At 33.8% G+C, this 18,654-nt stretch overlaps 1 protein-coding gene across 5 annotated transcripts; it reads left to right on the top strand.

Moving 5' to 3' along the window:
• The first annotated feature begins 831 nt into the window (after positions 1–831).
• Positions 832–6,482, top strand: LOC113338095 (F-box/FBD/LRR-repeat protein At5g22660-like). Of its 5 annotated transcripts, none has more exons than XM_026583620.1 (7): positions 832–1,072; positions 1,549–2,251; positions 2,428–2,586; positions 2,788–3,179; positions 3,323–3,928; positions 4,044–4,155; positions 4,591–6,482. In XM_026583620.1, exons 2-4 carry the CDS (start codon positions 1,589–1,591, stop codon positions 2,989–2,991), a joined length of 1,026 nt encoding a protein of 341 aa, XP_026439405.1. In that variant the 5' UTR covers positions 832–1,072; positions 1,549–1,588; the 3' UTR covers positions 2,992–3,179; positions 3,323–3,928; positions 4,044–4,155; positions 4,591–6,482. The 5 variants fall into 5 exon arrangements, with proteins under 5 accessions (XP_026439405.1, XP_026439404.1, XP_026439403.1 ...); XM_026583619.1 differs by having other exon boundaries at positions 832–2,251; positions 2,788–2,880; positions 3,111–3,179; XM_026583618.1 differs by having other exon boundaries at positions 832–2,251; positions 3,323–3,475; positions 3,868–3,928.
• The last annotated feature ends 12,172 nt before the right edge of the window (positions 6,483–18,654 follow it).

Below are 18,654 nucleotides of genomic sequence, written 5' to 3'. Positions count from 1 at the left end.
AGTAAAAATTTGTCAGGAATTATCATAAATAGTAATTAGTTTAGATTTAGTGGATTAACTTTTATAATTTGACGATGATAAAATGCCCTCAAGATTCGTGAAGAAAAGGAAAGACAAAGAATTAAAAACTAATTTTTATTTTTATTTTGAGTTAGATCAGATTTTTAAATTAAAGGATACCTTAGTCATCTGCATTTACTAAGGTACTCCTTATCCCTCTATATTAAGTAATCTAATTAAATATTATTTATATGACGGTGGTATTAATGATCTGAGTTCAAAATTCGTCAACCCCAAATTTTTATCGATTAAGAAAAAAATTCAACTAAGAAAGCATTCCGGAAGAAAAAACAAGCAGTCCGAAAAAGTCGTTCTCAAAATGAAGTTTAAGACCAAGTCATATGGGCTAGATTTGTCTGCTAGATTAGACAAAAAGCGTTGCCTATTCTTTATCACTACTTCTCTTTCCAGATATATCTCGCATTCCAACTAGTAGTGAGATGGTTCCGCTGAATGGTTCAGCACAGAGATAATCAACTTTCCGTTGTTTGGTTCAGCATAAATTTATTTATTTTTTGATCCGACGGCTAAGATGGTTGCGCTATTCCATTTAGCGCGGCCACGAGAAACGGTTCAACGCATCTAGATGCTAGATTAGAAGATCATAGTGGATGAGACTTGAGAGAGATTTCCATTACTAAGCCCAATGGGGGTTGGTCCAGGTCTGGTTACAAAAACAAAGCAGTGTAAAAGAGGTGTAATAAGTATATTTATATTTTTTTCATTTATTTCTTCGCATTTGGGAGGTTTGAGCAACAGACGCTTGATCAGATTGTAATTGAGGGTTCCGGGAGGGTTTTCCATCTCTTTAGGTTTTGAGAACACATTTCTGAGTTTCCATTTGTTCATAGAATCAGTACGTTACCTGAAGAACTTCTACAATCATTCCACAAGTTGATAAGAGGTTTTCGAAGCAAAATCAGAATTCTGTGGGTTTTGTCTTTTCACATTCCACCACCAGACTTTCAATTTAAACCGAAGAGTTACTCATCAGCCATTTCTACAGTCAAAGGTACTTCTTTATCCATGCTCTAGTATTGGGTTTTGAATTACTAATAGTAATGTTGAGCAAAATCGAAGATTAGGGATTTTGTTTCCTGGTAAGGGTTTTTGTTTTTGCTAAGTTTTTTGAGCAAAATTGGAGTTTAGGGTTCTGAACAACGAATATTGGGGGTTTACTCTTCAGTTCAGACTTTAGATTAACCCTTAGAGAATGGAAGATAATGGGGAAGATAGAATCAGTAGGTTACCAGATGCCTTGATTCATCATATTTTGTCTTTCATTGATACAAAATATGCTGTCCAAAGTAGTGTTTTGTCAAAAAGGTGAATTCATATTTGGAAATCTCTTCCCTTTCTTTACTTTGAAAGGAGGTCATTCTTAATAGATTCCAGATATAATGAGAAGTTCGTAAAATTGGTAGACATGGTATTACTTTTTCGTGACGATTCTCATATTCAGAAGTTTTTTGTGGAATGGGACAACAGTGCGCATAAGAAAGCAGTCATAGGACATGTTAATAGATGGATGCTTGTTGCTGTTAGGCGTAATGTTCAAGAAATAACTGTACGTATCGGTCAGAATAATCATATAATGTATAAAATTCCTCATCAGCTGTTCAATTGTAAGTCTTTGAGGAAGTTGAGTATGATAAAATGTGGAGGAGGCAAAAGCGCAGGTATTACTTTACCAAAATCAATGTGTTTTCCTCAGCTTCAGGTACTGTGTCTTGTCGGATTTTCAGTTTCTAATGTGGAATTAATGGAAAAATTCCTTTCAAGCTGTCCAGTTCTAAAGACATTTCACATTAGTGAGTTTGATATAGGAACTCAACACAATTTGATTGTTGAATCCACCTGCCTTGAAAATTTGGTATTAGACACTAGTTGTTGTATACATCTTGGGCAGACCGATCATGGTGTGACTAGCGTTACCAAGTTATGTGCTCCAAAACTCAAAGACTTTGTCTGCACAGGTTTAATGACTCAAGAGTATTCTTTTGGCAACTTTTATTCGCTAGTCAGTGCTGCTATTTTAATGAAACTAAAAAAGAAAAGTAAAGATGAAATTCTAGATACATATTCAAAGCTGCCTGTAGAGGAAAAAGAAGTTTACGCCAAATCTATGATGAAGTTTCTGGTGGCAGTTCATAAAGTGGCATCTATGAGATTGTCATTTGGATTCCTTGAGGTATGGATTCTTCGTGATTTTCGAAATCCCTGACTATCTTTTGTTCCTAGTCAAATATATGAAAATCCACATTTTTCATTGTCGTTCTCTTTTGAACATATTTGCTTAACTATGCCTTCACCTTAAATGATTCAGTTGCAATGTCATGTAAACGATCCAATTTCAAATGTTTCTAGGTTCTCTCACGAGCTCCCAATTTATTAGACTGTCCGCACTTCTGTAATCTGCAATATTTGCAGCTGGAAATGTGGTTTACTAGAGACAGCTTGCGCTCAATAGCATACTTACTCAGAAACTCTCCCATTATATATTCTGTTGTCCTTACGTCAATGGAGGTAAGATTTAACCAAATCTTTGTATTTGATTTGTCTGCTATGTCTTTAAAACAGTTCTTTTACAAATTCAAACTTTAATGTTAGAAAATTTCAAAACATTATTTCTAATAGCTATTCTGAAATTGCTTTCAAGTTTATTTCTCTTATCTGGCGTCTCTTGAATTTTGTATTTACATACAATTTGTTTTTGTTTGCATGTAGTCGAATTCAGAAGACATTGGAACTGATTGGGAAGCAGGACTGTCATTGCCAGGCATGTTGTCTAGACTCAAGATTGTCGAGATTAAAGCAGTGGTAGGATGTGACTCGGAGCTAAAACTTTTGAGTTTTTTGTTGAAAAATGCAAGGTTTTGGAGGAAGTTGCTCTTTTCTTTCGTTCTAGCGTTGGCTCGCCTGATAGAGTGAGACAAGTGAAACAATTCAGAGATAAGCTCAGAGCACTTCCAACAGCCTCTTCAAATATCAAAATTATGTTGTTCTAACCTTGGTAGATAACACTGCTATCTTGTTAAAACTTGTAACAGAAAGTAACCAGAATACCAGATGCAGTAAAAAGAAAAGAAGACAAGACAAGGCTTCCCTAAGGAAATCAAGTACTGTGATATTTGTTTTCTTTTTCTTATACTTTTGTTGTGGGAATGTCTTCTTCTTTAAAAAAAATAAAACTGGAATGACTATTTGGGACTTTGTTAAAAGGTTTAATTGAAGCTGAACTTTGATTTTTCTATGCCTTCAGATCCTCCTCCTTTTTTTTTTCCGCGAGGGAAACAAAAAGATGGAGAGCATATATGCAATGGGGGGATCATAAGTTTGTTCGAGTGTTTGTTGCGGACAGAAGTTACCAAGATAATGGCCAATCTCAGCCTCACGAAGTTGAAGATTCAGCCAAGTACATTCATATTATGCAATCATCAAGTAATCAAATTACAGGAATACTGGAACAAATAACCAAATTACAAACTCCAACAGCACTTCAATTCACAGAACAAGCTGGAGATGTGCATCCATCGTCTTTGCCCGGATACATTAGCCTAAGAATAGTCCCAACCGTTGGATTATATTCCTGTCTCATTTTTCTAATTCCTGCTTAGATCTCAAAATTTCAGCCCAAAATTCTTTCTGAATGATGCGTTCTTCAACAATATTGTCATCTGTTCTTACTAATCTTAAGACCATTGTTATTACTATTACAATCCTCGTTCCACTGAAACTGCCAGAAGAAGAAGATGAAACTTTATTTTGTTGTTGATGATTCACTCACACAATGATTTTTTCTCTCAGGATTCGATTTTGCTACGCTTATCTTTGCTTGTATTGCAATACAATGAATCTACTGCTTTTGGTAAACTCTTCATTTTTTATTTTTTTTTAATTAACTTTTTGTTTTTGGGGGTTTAAGTTTAATCACTAGTCTGTTGTTTACCTCGGAACTTTTGTTTTGTTTTGTTGATTTTCAGGGGATTGAAAGCGGATCGCCAACTCTCCTATACTGTCGGGCAAGTTTCTTCTGTAGTTGTGGGGAATGGAGTCTGTAGATGATCTAACTCCAATTAAGGAGTAGCAAGCAAGGTAAACTCTTCATTTTTCTGATTTTGCTTTTGTTTGTTTTGGGGGTTTTTAGTGTAGTATATGGTTATTCATTCAATTGTTTGATTTAGACTTCCTTCAAAATGAACATTAGAAAATATGCTTGCTCACTTGTATTGTAGCAAGTGTGAATTTGAGAACCTTCATACAGATATGTTAATTAGGGAAAACATGCAAGAGTATTCGTTTTCAAAACAATTTAGGTGAAGCCAAACAATTTAGGTGAAGCCAATAAGCTTGGGTAGCATAATTTTGTAATTTGGATTTGTTTATTGTTGTGATGCAAGATGCTGCTCGTTTCTTTGTGTTCCTATGTATGTATTAGTTTAGAATGTTTGCTGAAGGATATGCTGTTTGATTAGTCTTTTCTCCTTGATAAAACAAGTCTTAACACTATTGGGATTATTTGAATTGCAGAACATGAGAGCATTACACTCCATTAAACTTTTTGGTGTCAGCAACATGGAGTGTGAAAACAAATATGATGGAGCATGTTTACAGATTTATGTGGAACCCTGAGCAAGTTTTCAAACCTCTGCAACAATAACACTAATCAAGGGGTTGTGTGTGCAAGAATTTTCAAACCTCTAACAAACTCGGTGATCAATAGATGGATATTAATGATGAATATTCGGTACCCAACTCCAGAAACCAGCTCATCTTAATGATTCTTTCTTTCAATTTCTCATTGATAAGTTCGACGCAAAAATGGCAGGATGGAAAAGAAGTTTTATGACCCATGCAGACAGAATTGTGATGAGCTGGACAGAGTTGGGACTCATACCAGTATACCACCATATTATATGGCTATGTCGATTATCCTCAAGAGAACATTGGATAAATTCACTAGATCCATGCATAATGGTTGGTGAGTACATGCTAGAGATGTGAGAAAAGCGCATTTTATCAGGTGGAGCCAGTTTGAGAAGTCTAAAGATATGGGTGGTATGGGAATCCATCTAGCTATTATAGCGAAGCTCATTTGGAATCTTTTTGAAACCCTGACTGTTTGTGGAGTCAGTTAATGAAGGCTAAGTAAATCAAGAATTGTAACTGTTGGGAGGTGAAAAAACCAAATAAATGTTCATCTACATGGGCCGCTATGTTGAAGTGTCGAGATGTTGTGAAAGAAGGGAGTTGCTGGTCTGTTGGAAATGGTGAAAATATCAATATTCGGTGTGATCCCTGGGTTCCTAATCTCCCCAGTAAGGCTCCTCAACTAAAGCAAATGGCAGCTGAGTCTACTACTGCTGTGCAGGAGTTGATTGTGAAGGATCAAAACATTTGGGATGAAGTCAAGCTGCAGCAGCTCTCTACCCCTCACGAAGTCAGCAAATTTTTTGAAATCCACATTCCTACTGCTCAAGACGAGTCTCTTTCTGACTAGCTACTTTGGATCCATCATCCTAACGGGAAGTCCTCGTTTAAGTCCTTTGTCAAAACTCCACAAGACAGACAACCTTCCTCTTCTACTATTAATGGAGACTTTCCTTGGAGGTAGTTTTGGAAGATAAGATGCTTACCACCAAAAATTCAGCTTTTCATCTGGAGACTTCTTAATAATGGGCTTGCAGTGGGTCAAAACTTATTGAGGTTCATTATTTTCTATACTATCAGACTACCCAAGTTGGCAAGCTCTGTGATGTTTGCCTCACCAATGAATTTTAGAGCTGCAGAGATCCCTCACTTGACTTGCAAGGATCATATTGCTAGCTGGGTGTTGGAGGGAGGGGAACATTCAAAGTTGAAAATGGGAGCTAGTCTTCTTTGGGCTTTATGTAATTCAAGAAATAAACTCATCTTCAGTGGTGGTAGTACCAACATTCAAGCTATTATTAATAATGCTTTATTCTGGTACAATATGGATGTGTCCTCAAGAAAATCTGGGAATCCCCACTGAACAAGATCTCCTTGATTCATACTGTGTTGAGTGGAAAACTCCTCCTGACGGCAAGATGAAGATAAATTTTGATGGAGCAGCAGACGTAAAGGCTATGCTAGAGAGCTAAGTTTCAACTCTCCCATTGAAGCTGAAGCTCAGGGTGTACTATTGGGAATTGAATTTCACTGATATTGTATTGGAAGGGGATTTGCTGTGGATGTTCACAATGGGTAAAGTTCTTGCAAGAATTTCTTGTCGTGAAATAGTAGGCCATCGATGATTGTTCTCGAAAGATTAGGAGTTCTATTAGCCTATTTATCTCAGGAGGAGTTTGTGTTGGTTTGAGCTTTGCCGTGGAGACGGCAAATAAATGAGTACCGAAACATCTTGGCCCTTTAAAATACAAACATAAAAACCATAGTACAAATATTTACGGGTACAATATCATTATATCAATTCATGTGATTCTTCGTGTGAGTAACCACATTTTAAAATATTCTCCCTATGTTCCGGTGTCTTTTCACACTCTAATAAAATTGGCTTTTGATAATCTCTGCGTTTGTTTCCCTTTTCCTTAGAACTGAAATCAACCAAAAAAATGTCTTCATAACATGTTATGCACCTACAAAAAATGTTTGCATAACCAGTTATGCAAGACAAAATGACTGCATAACTCATTATATAATCAATTTTTTGTTAGCACTAAAATAGAAAAATTGTTGCATAATTTTTTATGCAACCGAGAAAATAGGTGCATCACCTGTTATGCATCCAAAAATGGTCGTATCACGTATTATGCATCATTTTTTTTTCTCCGTAAGTACTAAAATCAACCAAAAAATGGCTGCATAACCTGTTATGCGGCTACAAAAACGGATGCATTACCTGTTATGCAGTTGAGAAAATGACATCATAAATCGTTATGCGTCCTTTTCTTTGTTGGAATGTGATTTATATGTTATTTCGGTTTGGTTTTGTCACTCATGATGGGAAGCATGAGCATTTGCGGTTACAAAAATGAGTGCATAATCTTTCATGCAACTTCAAAATGGCCGCATGATCTGTTATGCAACTATAAAAATGTCACAAAAGGACCGTATATTCCATTATGCAGTCATTTTTCTTTTGCTAACACTTAAGTCAACCTAAAAATGACTGAATAATATGTTATGCAGCTGCAAAAGTGCTTGCATAACCTGTTATGCCTTCGAAAAGTGGTTACATAATGTTATGCAACCACTTTTTATTAGCATTGAAATAGAAAAATGGATGCATAATATGTTATGCAGCAATAATAATGGATGCATTACTTGTTATGCACCCGAAAAAATATACGCATAAGCTATTAGGCATCAGAAAAGATGGCTGCATAATTCATTTATGCTAGTTAACACTTAAATCAACAAAAAAATAATAATTGCATAAGCTATTATGCAGCTATAAAAATTACTGCATAACCTATTACGCAATCTAAAAAATGACTGCATAATTTGTTATTCATTTCTTTTTTTTTGCAGAAATGTTAATTTTTAAAATTATACATGTTTTTAGTGGTACATAATCAAATTAGTGGATGCATGAACCAAGATATGGTTGCACAATGTGTTATGCGTCTATTGTTGTGACTACATAATGTGTCATGCATCATTTTGTTTTATTAGAATGTTATTTTTTAGGCATATACATCGTTTTAGTGGTTGCATAACCTAACTAGTGGATGCGTAAACCAAAACATGGTTGCATAATTTGTTATGCATTCTTTGTGGTGTCTACATAATGTGTTATGCATCCTTTATGGTGTCTGCATAATGGTAATATATCCAGTTTTCGAAATTTCTCCCTAAAATGATAACCACCTCCGATTTTTTCGTAAAAAAATTCAAATTTGATACTGTTGTTTGTACTCGTTTTGTAAAGCTCTTTAAAAGCTTTCCAACGAGATAAAATTTGTAAAATTCCAAGACACGGTTTTTTAGATGTATTATATTCAAGTTTGCATACCAACCATACCCCTGAAAAAATAGGACACATAACTCGTCATGCAGACTCTTTACTGAGCAGATAGAAAATCCAAAAATTCTTCCTTTTAAGTAAATATATTAAGGGTAACTTTGTCTTCTTACCCTCTTTTTATAATTTTGAATAAATATGGGTGTCACGGTAGCTGAAAATAATTTTGGGCCTACCAATAAGAATAATAATTTTTTTGGGCCTACCAATAAGAATAATAATTTTTTTGGGCCTTAACATAATTTTCCCTTTGAATATCAAAAAATAGTCTCGAATCTTCCAAGTATGGGTGAGCAAAAACACCCACATCCAAAAAATTTATCTAAACTAACTCGCATTTTAGTTGGTGGACACCCAATCCTTTTCTCGACGGAATGGGTGCGTGTAAATTTTTGAAACCTGTTGTTTTTACTCTTTTAATTGTTTCTCTCAAATCAATTGATGATTTTGAGACAAAACACATCAACAAGATTGTTTTTTTTTCTCCTTTTTTTTACATACTTTCTTTTCATGTTTGGGTTAACTGATTATTAGGTTTAGTTTCATATATGTTGTTATGATGCTTCCTTTTGTTTTCAATTCCTTTCTAATTATTAGATCAACTTGTGAGTGTTTGTCTCAAATCAATTGATGATTTTGAGAAAAAAACTTAGCAACAAGATATTTTTTTTTTTTCCTTTTCTTTAATACTCTCTTTTCAACTTACTGGATATTAGGTCTAGTTTCATATGTGTACCTTTTCTTTTCAATTTCTTTCTATTTGGACACTTTTTTTGGTAATTGATTTTCAATTTATTATTTAAGACTTTGATCTCGCAATATTCATTAAAAGCAATAAGTAAAATTCCTTTTACTTATACTGTTGAGATCAACTTTTAAGTGTTTCTCTCAAATCAATTGATGATTTTGAGACAAAACACATCAACAAGATTGTTTTTTTCCCCTTTTTTTTACATACTCTCTTTTCATGTTGGGTTCACTGATTATTGGGTTTAGTTTCACATATGTTGTTATGATGCTTCCTTTTATTTCCAATTTCTTTATAATTATTAGATCAACTTGTGAGTGTTTGTCTCAAATCAATTGATGATTTTAAGAAAAAACTTAGCAACAAGATGTATTTTTTTTTCTTTTTCTTTAATACTCTCTTTTCAACTTACTGGATATTAGGTCTAGTTTCATATGTGTACCTTTTCTTTTCAATTTCTTTCTATTTGGATACTTTTTTTGGTAATTTATTTTCAATTCATTATTTAAGACTTTGATTTCGCAATATTCATTAAAAGCAATAAGTAAAATTGCTTTTACTTACAGTGTTGAGATCAACTTTTGAGTGTTTTTCTCAAATCAATTGATGATTTTGAGACAAAACACATCAACAAGATTGTTTTTTCCCCATTCTTATTACATACTCCCTTTTCATGTTTGGGTTAACTGTTTATTAGTTTTAGTTTCATATATTTTGTTATGATGCTTCCTTTTGTTTTCAATTTCTTTCTAATTATTATATCAACTTGTGAGTGTTTGTCTCAAATCAATTGATGATTTTGAGAAAAAACTCAGCAACAAGATATTTTTATTTTCCTTTTCTTTAATACTCTCTTTTCAGCTTACTGGATGTTAGGTCTAGTTTCATACGTGTACCTTTTCTTTTCAATTTTTTTCTATTTGGATACTTTTTTTGGTAATTCATTTTCAACTCATTATTTAAGACTTTAATTTCTCCATATTCAGTGATTTCAAAATTGCTTTTCAATTCATTATTTAAGACTTTGATTTCGCAATATTTAGTGATTTCCCAATATTTTTGATGTGATTTCGCAATGTTGGGTCTTGTCAATAAGTGTAAAGAAAAGAAAAGTGCCCAACATTTTTTTTAGGGTTTTGGGGTGGGGTTTGGCGTTTAGAAAGGGGTTTCTGTATGATGTGATTGTTTGTTATACAGGAAGACTTTGATCCTCATCTTGTTTGGTTTATAAGGTTCGCTAACCATTTTAACTATTTTGTTTGCTCTAAATGTTTTCTTCTTTAGTCGTTCTCCTCCACCAGCCACCAAAATGAAGGTTACAGAGCTTCTTGGGAGATGTGTTTAGTCCTCTATACTTCATTTATCTCTATTTTCTATGGTTCCTCTTCTAAAGGATATGTAACATTTATTTGCAATTCAATGCATTAAAAATCGGTTTCAGGAGTAAAACCAACTCTTCACATCACTTTCAGAAACCAAGTCCCAGAGAGATGCAAAGCTCCCCTAAATTGAAATGGTTTTGAATATCTGATGTGTTAACATGTATTTGGTTTAAAATTTTGGGTTTGCTGTCTGAGATCCATTTTTATTCTTCAACATGTAAGTTTTCTTTTCAACATGTAATTTCATCTTTTGAAGCTCTGAATTTCTCTAGATATCCGAGTCAAGCATGTAAGTTTCCTTTTTTCTCATTCTTTAACATCTGTTTGTATAAATTCTTTTTTAATTCTTGCTTTGCGTAAATTCGGATGTTCAGATCAATCAATAAGTGGATTTGTCTCAAATTTTTATTATTTATTTTGAGATAAAACTCATCAAAAAACTTAAGATTTGTTTCATGTTTGGATTGATTGAATTGTTGAGTTTTCCTCTCAAATCGAATTGTTGATTTTTAGAGTAACTCAACATCATATTTTCAAGAACCACCACCACCACCACCAGAGATGTGTTTCAGTAAACTAGATGATCTGGTTGTGATGGAAAGGAAGTTCGAATTGTATTGTGCCGTTTTGGATTAAAAATAGTTTATCCAACCTCACATCAATCGCTACAAAGCCATATTTGGTATTACTTAAAGCATGTTTTTTTATCTTTTATCTTATATCATCTCAGTCGTGTAATTTTGGTTTGGAGAAAAATTTGATTATGATTTGCTTATGATGTTAACATATGTTTGGCTTAAAATTTTGAATTTACTGGAAGAGATCCATTACGGTAAACTACAGTATAACTTCGATAAAATCACAGGCTTGTGACCAAGAAAATTTATTATTTTAAAGAGATATTTTTTTATAGATAATATAATATATTATTATTTTATAGTTAAATAATATATTGCTACCTTAAAGAATAATTTCTAGTTTGGAGGTTGAATCACAATTACATTATCAGTGCAATATCGACTAATTTTGTAGAGATATTATATTATTGACTAATTAGAATACAAATAAAAGCATTCCAAGAATCAGTCACACTTCAACACTTCTTTTTGCAATGCAACAACGTGACTCCAAGTCTTTTGAGTATAATACGAACTATTAGGGATGAAATACAACTTCATTTGAATTTTAAAGAAAACAACCAATCTTTAATCATAATTTGAGAGAATTTGATATGTATAAAATATATTTTTTATTTTATAGTAGCATTATTATTGTATATATTATTTGGGACCTATTAATTTGTATGGGGAACTTTTGAAATATGTTATTTATGATTTATCGAATTTATTATTTTAACAATAAAGGCCGGAGTTGGGAACATGCAAATTTATTATTTTGGCGAGAATATTATATTATTAAGTATTACTTCAAAAAAAATTATCTAGGGTTAGTCGGAATCTTAATATCTTTCGATTACTACGATGGACTTGTATTGCCTCTATTAGTTTCATCGACTTGGTATGTAAAACCTTACATTGGTACTTAGATTTTATGGTATGGGTTGCCTCATTAGAAACAACTCTTTAACTAACGGTTGCAAGAATTTAGGGAACTAAACCTTACATTGATATTGTGGGGAGACTAAATCAATTTATGGGTAACTGGGATTTTTGTAAAGCATTTGCATGAAACTAGTTAGCCAATTTTTTGTAACTTTGTGATTCAATTGTTTAATTTTATTATTGAATGTGGTTTTGATTTGTTTTGTTTTCTTAGGAGGATATTGGTGCATATTTTGATTCATTCGGATCTGATTTATGTTTTTTTGCATAATAGTAGTCTTGTGACCTTTGACGGATTGTTGTTAGGCAGTATCTTTCTGAGGCTTAGTATTTATTGCTTCATTCCACTTGCTCATGGCCTTCAACTCTATCCAATGTTTTAATTTGTAGTATATAGGAGTTTGGGTAAATTGTTCAACCTGAATGATGATATGCATGTCTTTAGACTGAAACTCTTTAACCTGGTTTAAAAAGCTTTAAAAACCTTCACTCATACGAGATATTTATCTATATGCTTCTAGTGCTAAGCCTTATATTTTTTTCGTGTAAGAACACGCTCTCCAGTTTATCAAAATTGCGTTGTGATAGAGCTTGATAAATCCTTAAAATCCGCTGGACCCATAAATGACCTCTAGTGAGGTGTAGGACTCTCTGGGTCTAGATTCCACGAGAAAAAAAAGTAGTTATAGGTGATATGAACGACCTAACAAGGTCTAGTCTATTCTAGTATAGGTGGATAAGAGGAAGTTGTCAAATCTCTATTTTTTTTTTTTTATTTTTTTTTTTTGAAATCTTAGATCCCTACTTTAGGAAGTGCTAATCAGTAGCGCATATTGTGTCCATCTTATATAAACCCCATTATATATTAGTATTTAATCTAGGCAAGATAGTCAAGATAATATGTTTCTACAGAAGAAGAACAATTATGTGATCAGCCTGTGTAAACTAAATCTTCACTAAAAATAATATATGTTCATCATTTTAGTGTTTTGCTACAACAAAATCCCTTTGACATACATATCATTGTGGTGCTCATGACAATTATGCGATAGGTCTATGTGTTTATCTTCTGCACCCAAACTTTATTCTTTGATAAGTTGAGCGCATATCATCTACTACAATAAATCATTGTAATATGCATGCTTACCTGCAGCAGATGAGCTTAGGAACGTTGCAAATGGCTCATGCGGTGTGCACATTAATTATGACTCTCGTATAACTAAGAACTAAAGATTGACCAAGTAGATACATATATCAGTTGATATGTATGTCAAATGAAAAAAAGCTTCAACCTCTACAAGAGACCATGATGATAAATGCAAGGACGCTCCAAGTAGGAAATCTCCTTCTAAGATTGTTTCGTCGACCAACAATTATGTAAGGTACAATCAAACCTCTGTCAATAATTATTTCAAAGTTCTGAGTAAAGAGATTACTCGGGATATATCAGAATATGTGGATAACCGTGACGAAAACTATGGTGTGGAAGATGACAAATACTCTCCGAATTATGAAGAAAAAACTGGCAGGAAAATAGACATGGAGCTTACAAGGCTCAAATGGAATGGTGAAACTCCCAACAAGGGAAATTCTGAAAATTTGGGGAGAGGCCACAGATCTGCAGCTAAAAAGCATAAGTAATTTACTGTTTTTCTATTATTGCATGTAGTTTTTTTTGTTGGAGAGTTGGTTTATACCACTCTTTTAGTTTCTTTTCCTCTTACCTTTAGACTCGCATAGGCTCTCTCATCTTATACTCTTCTTCACATTTTCTTCATCTTGAATGAAATCAACCTTTCTCTTAAAAATAAATAAATATATGTACCAGTTGAGTTATATTCCCTTTGTTGACCTCAATAAAGCCCAAACTATTCACAAAATAAAATCTAGAAAAGTCTATAGGTTCCAAGCGATGGTTATATAGAGGAGAAACTTCACTCTCTGTAGGAGTTGGGAGTTGTGAGGACAGATAATCAAATCGAATCATTTTCTTCCTTTGCCATCTTATATTTGCATCATTCTTTGAATACTCGATCTAGACCCATCCTTCATAATAACCCTTGGATAATTCCCTAAAACATCCACTTGACATCCGAGCGGTAGGGTTATTTTTAATCATCATTTGTTACTAGGTCAACAACGACATTGGTAATAAAAAATGGCCAGCTTTCAACCAACCAGGTTTACGAAATTTTATTTTTAATAACTATGAAAGTCTGAGCTTATAAAATCATTTTATTGCCATAAGAGGGTAAAGTAAGTAACAATACGTTATGCTTCAAAAAAAAAGTAACAATATGTTTTGCTCGAGTGTTACAAGCTTTCTTCCCATTCAAACTTTGTACCTTTTTCTCTCGATTCTCTCTATAAACTTTTACAAAGTCGTGAAGTCTGAAATTAGGTTTTAGTGGATTTTTTTTTAAATATATATAGAAGACTTCGTGAATTGTTCAAGAAACCTTGGTTCAAGGATAATTTGATCAAAAAACAAGAATTTTTGGACAATGAATATACCTAAGAAATGTTCATGGTGTTGGAAGAAAATCCTCAAATATCGAGATGATGCACGACCTTTTGTTTATACGGTAATATGCAATGAAAATTCGACAAATTTCTGGAAAGATTGTTGGCATCCGTTGGGGATCTTGTCGGCTAAATTTCCCAATGTGTTTAGGTATGTTTCGATACTACATTATGGTGCCAAGGTCAGTTTATGTATTGCTTCTGATGGATGGTACTTCCAGTATCACCTAGCCGTTCATATACCAGAAATTACGAGTAGTATCGATAATGTCTCGATTGATTTTAATGATGACATATTTGTTTGGAGACAAATTCAAAAGTAGATTTTATTCTCATACACATATTCAGCTCTTCGACCCCAAAAGATAAAGGTACCTTGGAGCAGTTTGTGTTGGTTTAAACCTCGTGGGTCTATCAACACAAAAGTATAGTGCTTAAAAAAAAAATATACAAAGGTAAATCTTTATAGCTTGGGTTTTATTTAAGATTCAAAATGTATCTAGTGTCGCGGTTGGGATGAAACAAATTCCCATTTTTTTAGAGTGTGATTACTCCTCTTCCCTATGGAAGCATATAATAATCGTCCGACATGGATACACCGGAAACATTTTACCTATGGAGCAAGAGATTCAATGGTGTGTTACTTACTTTGTTGAGCGGGACATCATATAGGATATTAAAAAGCTATGTTTTAATGCTTTTCTATATATGACATTTGAGAGTCCAATTTTTTGCACCCCTCATAAACCGGGGTGCACATTCCGGCCTCCGCTATTCGTCCAAATCTTCCTATCTGGTTTCCAATTTTTAGTTTTATTTTTTATTTCTTATTTTAAAATTCCATTAACACTTTATTCTCTCTCATCTTCTCATCACCAGAAACAAATTTTACATTTAATTGGAAGTAAAAAGAGAAGAGAATGAAAATTATCACATCACAGATGTTCAATTAAAGGTAAAATTTGTATCAAAACAACCCAATTGGCATATATTTTTTACTCTCTTCCTAAAATCAAAACCTCACTTACTCCAGACTCATCCCCACTTCGATTATATCATCACGGTATCTCTCTCATTTTCAACAACAATAAGAAGAACTAGAAGAAGAATAATTTTTCCATTTCTGATTCCTCCCTTTTCATATTCAGATCTAAAAACATAACCCTCATTTTTTTAATTCTTTAAAATTTCTTATCAATATTGATTCTTTCTAATCCGAATTTGCTTATTTCTCATTGAAATTGATTTTAAAATTTGGGTTTTGGTTGTGGCTTTTTCTTTTAATGGCGAATGCGTCTGTAGACAAAATCTACAAAACCCTTTCTCCCCACATCAAAAATTAATGCTACTACAACTTTTACAAAGAATAAATTATGAAGATAACAAAAAAAAAAGAAATTTCTTCCCAATACTTGCACAAACAATTCAGCTGAAATGGTGAAAGCAACCAAAATTCATGAAACTGGTGGATTCAGAGGTACTACTTTCATAAAAAAGTTATTCATTATGTAAAATGATTATATGGATTTTTTGGCAAGATTAAACCATTTTTTGTTCTAAGCTTAAATTTTATGATCTTTTGGAATGAATGATCCAAACCCATTACTGCTGTTTCTTTGATCAATCATTTAACCCATCTCTTGTTCGTTCAATCCAAAGACTAAGACCCCTATCTTCATTTTGAAATCATAGTTCCTCTTTGTTTTGATTCAATGACGGCAGCGGTGGTAGTGGTGGCGGAGATGATGGGAAGAGACGAAAGAGAGAGAGAGATAGTTAATGGAAAAGTGCAAGGTTTATTTGTATCCTCCGATTTTAAAAAAATAAAAAGTAAAACCAAAAACCAGAAACCAGGTGAGGTGATTTGGACGAATAGTAGAAGCCAGAATGTGCACCCCGGTTTTTGAGGGGTGCACAAAGTTGGACTCGACATTTGGTGTGTGGAACTGAATCGAAGACCGTTGTTGACATGTTATCCATGATTACACTAATAATTAATGATATCAACAGGATAAAAAAGTAATTCGAAGAAACTAGGTACCGGAAGTTGAAGGAGTTTGAGGAAGATGATTGGTTGCTTGTTGGTATACATTTCAAGTCTCGCATTGGGAAATACGTTTTATGATGAAACATCTCAAGCTGTATCAAAAGTTTGACAATCCAATCACTATTTGTAATTGTAGGATAATGAAGGCTATCAGACTTCCATGTCGTCATATGCTTGGTAGGTATAAAACTTTGATTCTGATTGAAGATATCGATCCTTATTGAAAGCAACTATCTTTTATCCCGGCTCCAAAAGAAGCTCCCGTTGAAGAGTTTGACGACATGGAACTTGGGAGAATAATCGTCGACAAGTACCCCACATTGAATAGGTTGAAAAAAACTATGAAGAACAAGTTGATGTCGATTGTTTACCATTTTATGGAAGAACTTCAAGAACCCTTGAAACAAGATCCACCGGGCAGACCACCTACCACAAAGACAAGGGAAGAAGAGAGGAATAATTGAAAGAGTATTTGAGTACAAAATGCGATCCATCTAGACATGATTATATCGACGGCTTCAAACTTGAAACCAAATAGGATACGGCTAAAAAAAAAATAGGTCGTCCGAGGAAAGAAACAACTACACCGACAGTTTCAAACTTGAAACCAAATAACACTCCAACTTTTGAGAGTCAATCAAGTGAAAAGGGGTCGGACGAGGAAGGATACAACCATACCAACATATCAACAAGTGAAGCAAAAAACTACACCTATAAAGAGTCGAGCAAGACAAGGAGATATTGTGAAGAAAAGAGGTCGTCCGAGGAAGGTAATAAAACCGGTATTGGATGAGTATCTCGTACAACTCCATTAAATATGATTTCGTTATTGGTACCGACGACGTCCCAAAGAATGAGAAATTGTGGGTTTCACGTTGCCTCCCAACAATTTGGACACCTAGGTGGAGTGGTTAAGGAGAATCTCACCCAATGTGAATGCTGCCCCGACTAGAAAAAGACAAAGAATTTTATATCTGAATGATTCTAGAAGAAGGTTTGATGGAAGACAAAGAAGCGACTTTCAATGAATTGCTTACTAGTGTTAAAGACTCAGAGGAAAATGCACCAATTAAATGGGAGCATTGCATGAGAATACCGGAGTATGGCCATCTATTGGCGGATACGTGGTTATGCGTAGTTCATTTTTCTTTAGCAACGGAGGTTGTCTAGCATTTGCACCAAATCATGTGGTTTGTGTGGAGCAACTCAAGTATATAAGAATTGTTATGGCTTTGGTGGATAACAATCATTTTATTGTTCTACAACTGAACAAGGGATGTTCATTACCTTCTCTTTATAGATTTGGATTTTGGGAAAAGATCATAAACAACAAGAGCAAGGAATTGGTGAAACTTTATGAGGACAACATGAACCTTTAGAATACTTTACATGATTCTATCAAAGGTCTCATATATTTGACTCAAGGAGGTTTAATAGATTTGAATGAACTCCCTCAAATAGGTTTGAGCGATGGGTGATTGTGCTTAGGAAATAAAGAATCTTTTTGTAATCACATTCGTGCTTTGTATAATATACTTTGAAGTACTACAAATGAATGAAATGGATGTGATTTTTTTGGTGTTTACTCCTTCCAATTTATATACATAGGCATTTTTTTTTGTATTTCCTAACCAGCCGACTTAAGTGTTTTACTTATAGGTCGGCATCATAATTATCATACGACCTTGCCGAACATACAGCCTAACACAATTTGTTGGCATGGTCGTGGTCCTCTTACAAAAACGACTAACAACTAGTCGTTAATGTTGAAAAATAAAACCTTGCCGACTAAAAGGGAAAAAAAATGTTATTGAGTCTGTATGTTTTTCACACAATAGTCGTCATTGTAGTATAATAAACACAATGCCGACTGTACTATCGTCGACATGTTTAGAATTTTGTATAACGTCGACGAAGTTGGAAATAAATAACTTATAGATCAACATTGATGGCTATTAAGAAGTCATCATTTTATATAAACTAAAACATGCCGACTGTAATATTTTTAGTACACTGAAATGCACTCAACAGTTAATTAGAGCATACAAACCTTAATAACTTAACCCTAACACATTTGGGACATACATATTATCTTTTTCTAGTACACAATTTTTTAAGAGAGGTAAGTAGCTTCATCTTACTGCCGCAACATGGATGTGTGCATGGTAAAAGGTTGATTTTAGCAACTTCATCTTTGTACGGATCTAGGCGCTCATCTATCCAATAGAAAAACCCACATCAGGTGCATTTTGAAGCATACTGTTGATATACATCTTCTATTGCAGCTTTCATAAGAAATATGAACACCTTACAACCATCAACGGTGC

The sequence above is a fragment of the Papaver somniferum genome, unplaced genomic scaffold, assembly GCF_003573695.1.
Source record: "Papaver somniferum cultivar HN1 unplaced genomic scaffold, ASM357369v1 unplaced-scaffold_18, whole genome shotgun sequence".
In the NCBI taxonomy this organism is placed as follows: Eukaryota; Viridiplantae; Streptophyta; class Magnoliopsida; order Ranunculales; family Papaveraceae; genus Papaver; species Papaver somniferum.
Note: the sequence above shows the minus strand (reverse complement) of the source record. Positions and strands in the feature narration are given on the sequence as shown.

What these genes read in the sequence shown, in the direction of transcription:
- LOC113338095 (XM_026583618.1), top strand. Translation starts at nt 1,487, where the DNA reads ATGGTATTACTTTTTCGTGACGATTCTCATATTCAGAAGTTTTTTGTG. An exon ending in TGTCATTTGGATTCCTTGAG is followed by an intron (nt 2,252 to 2,427) that starts GTATGGATTCTT and finishes AAATGTTTCTAG; the next exon opens with GTTCTCTCACGAGCTCCCAA. An exon ending in TTGTCCTTACGTCAATGGAG is followed by an intron (nt 2,587 to 2,787) that starts GTAAGATTTAAC and finishes GTTTGCATGTAG; the next exon opens with TCGAATTCAGAAGACATTGG.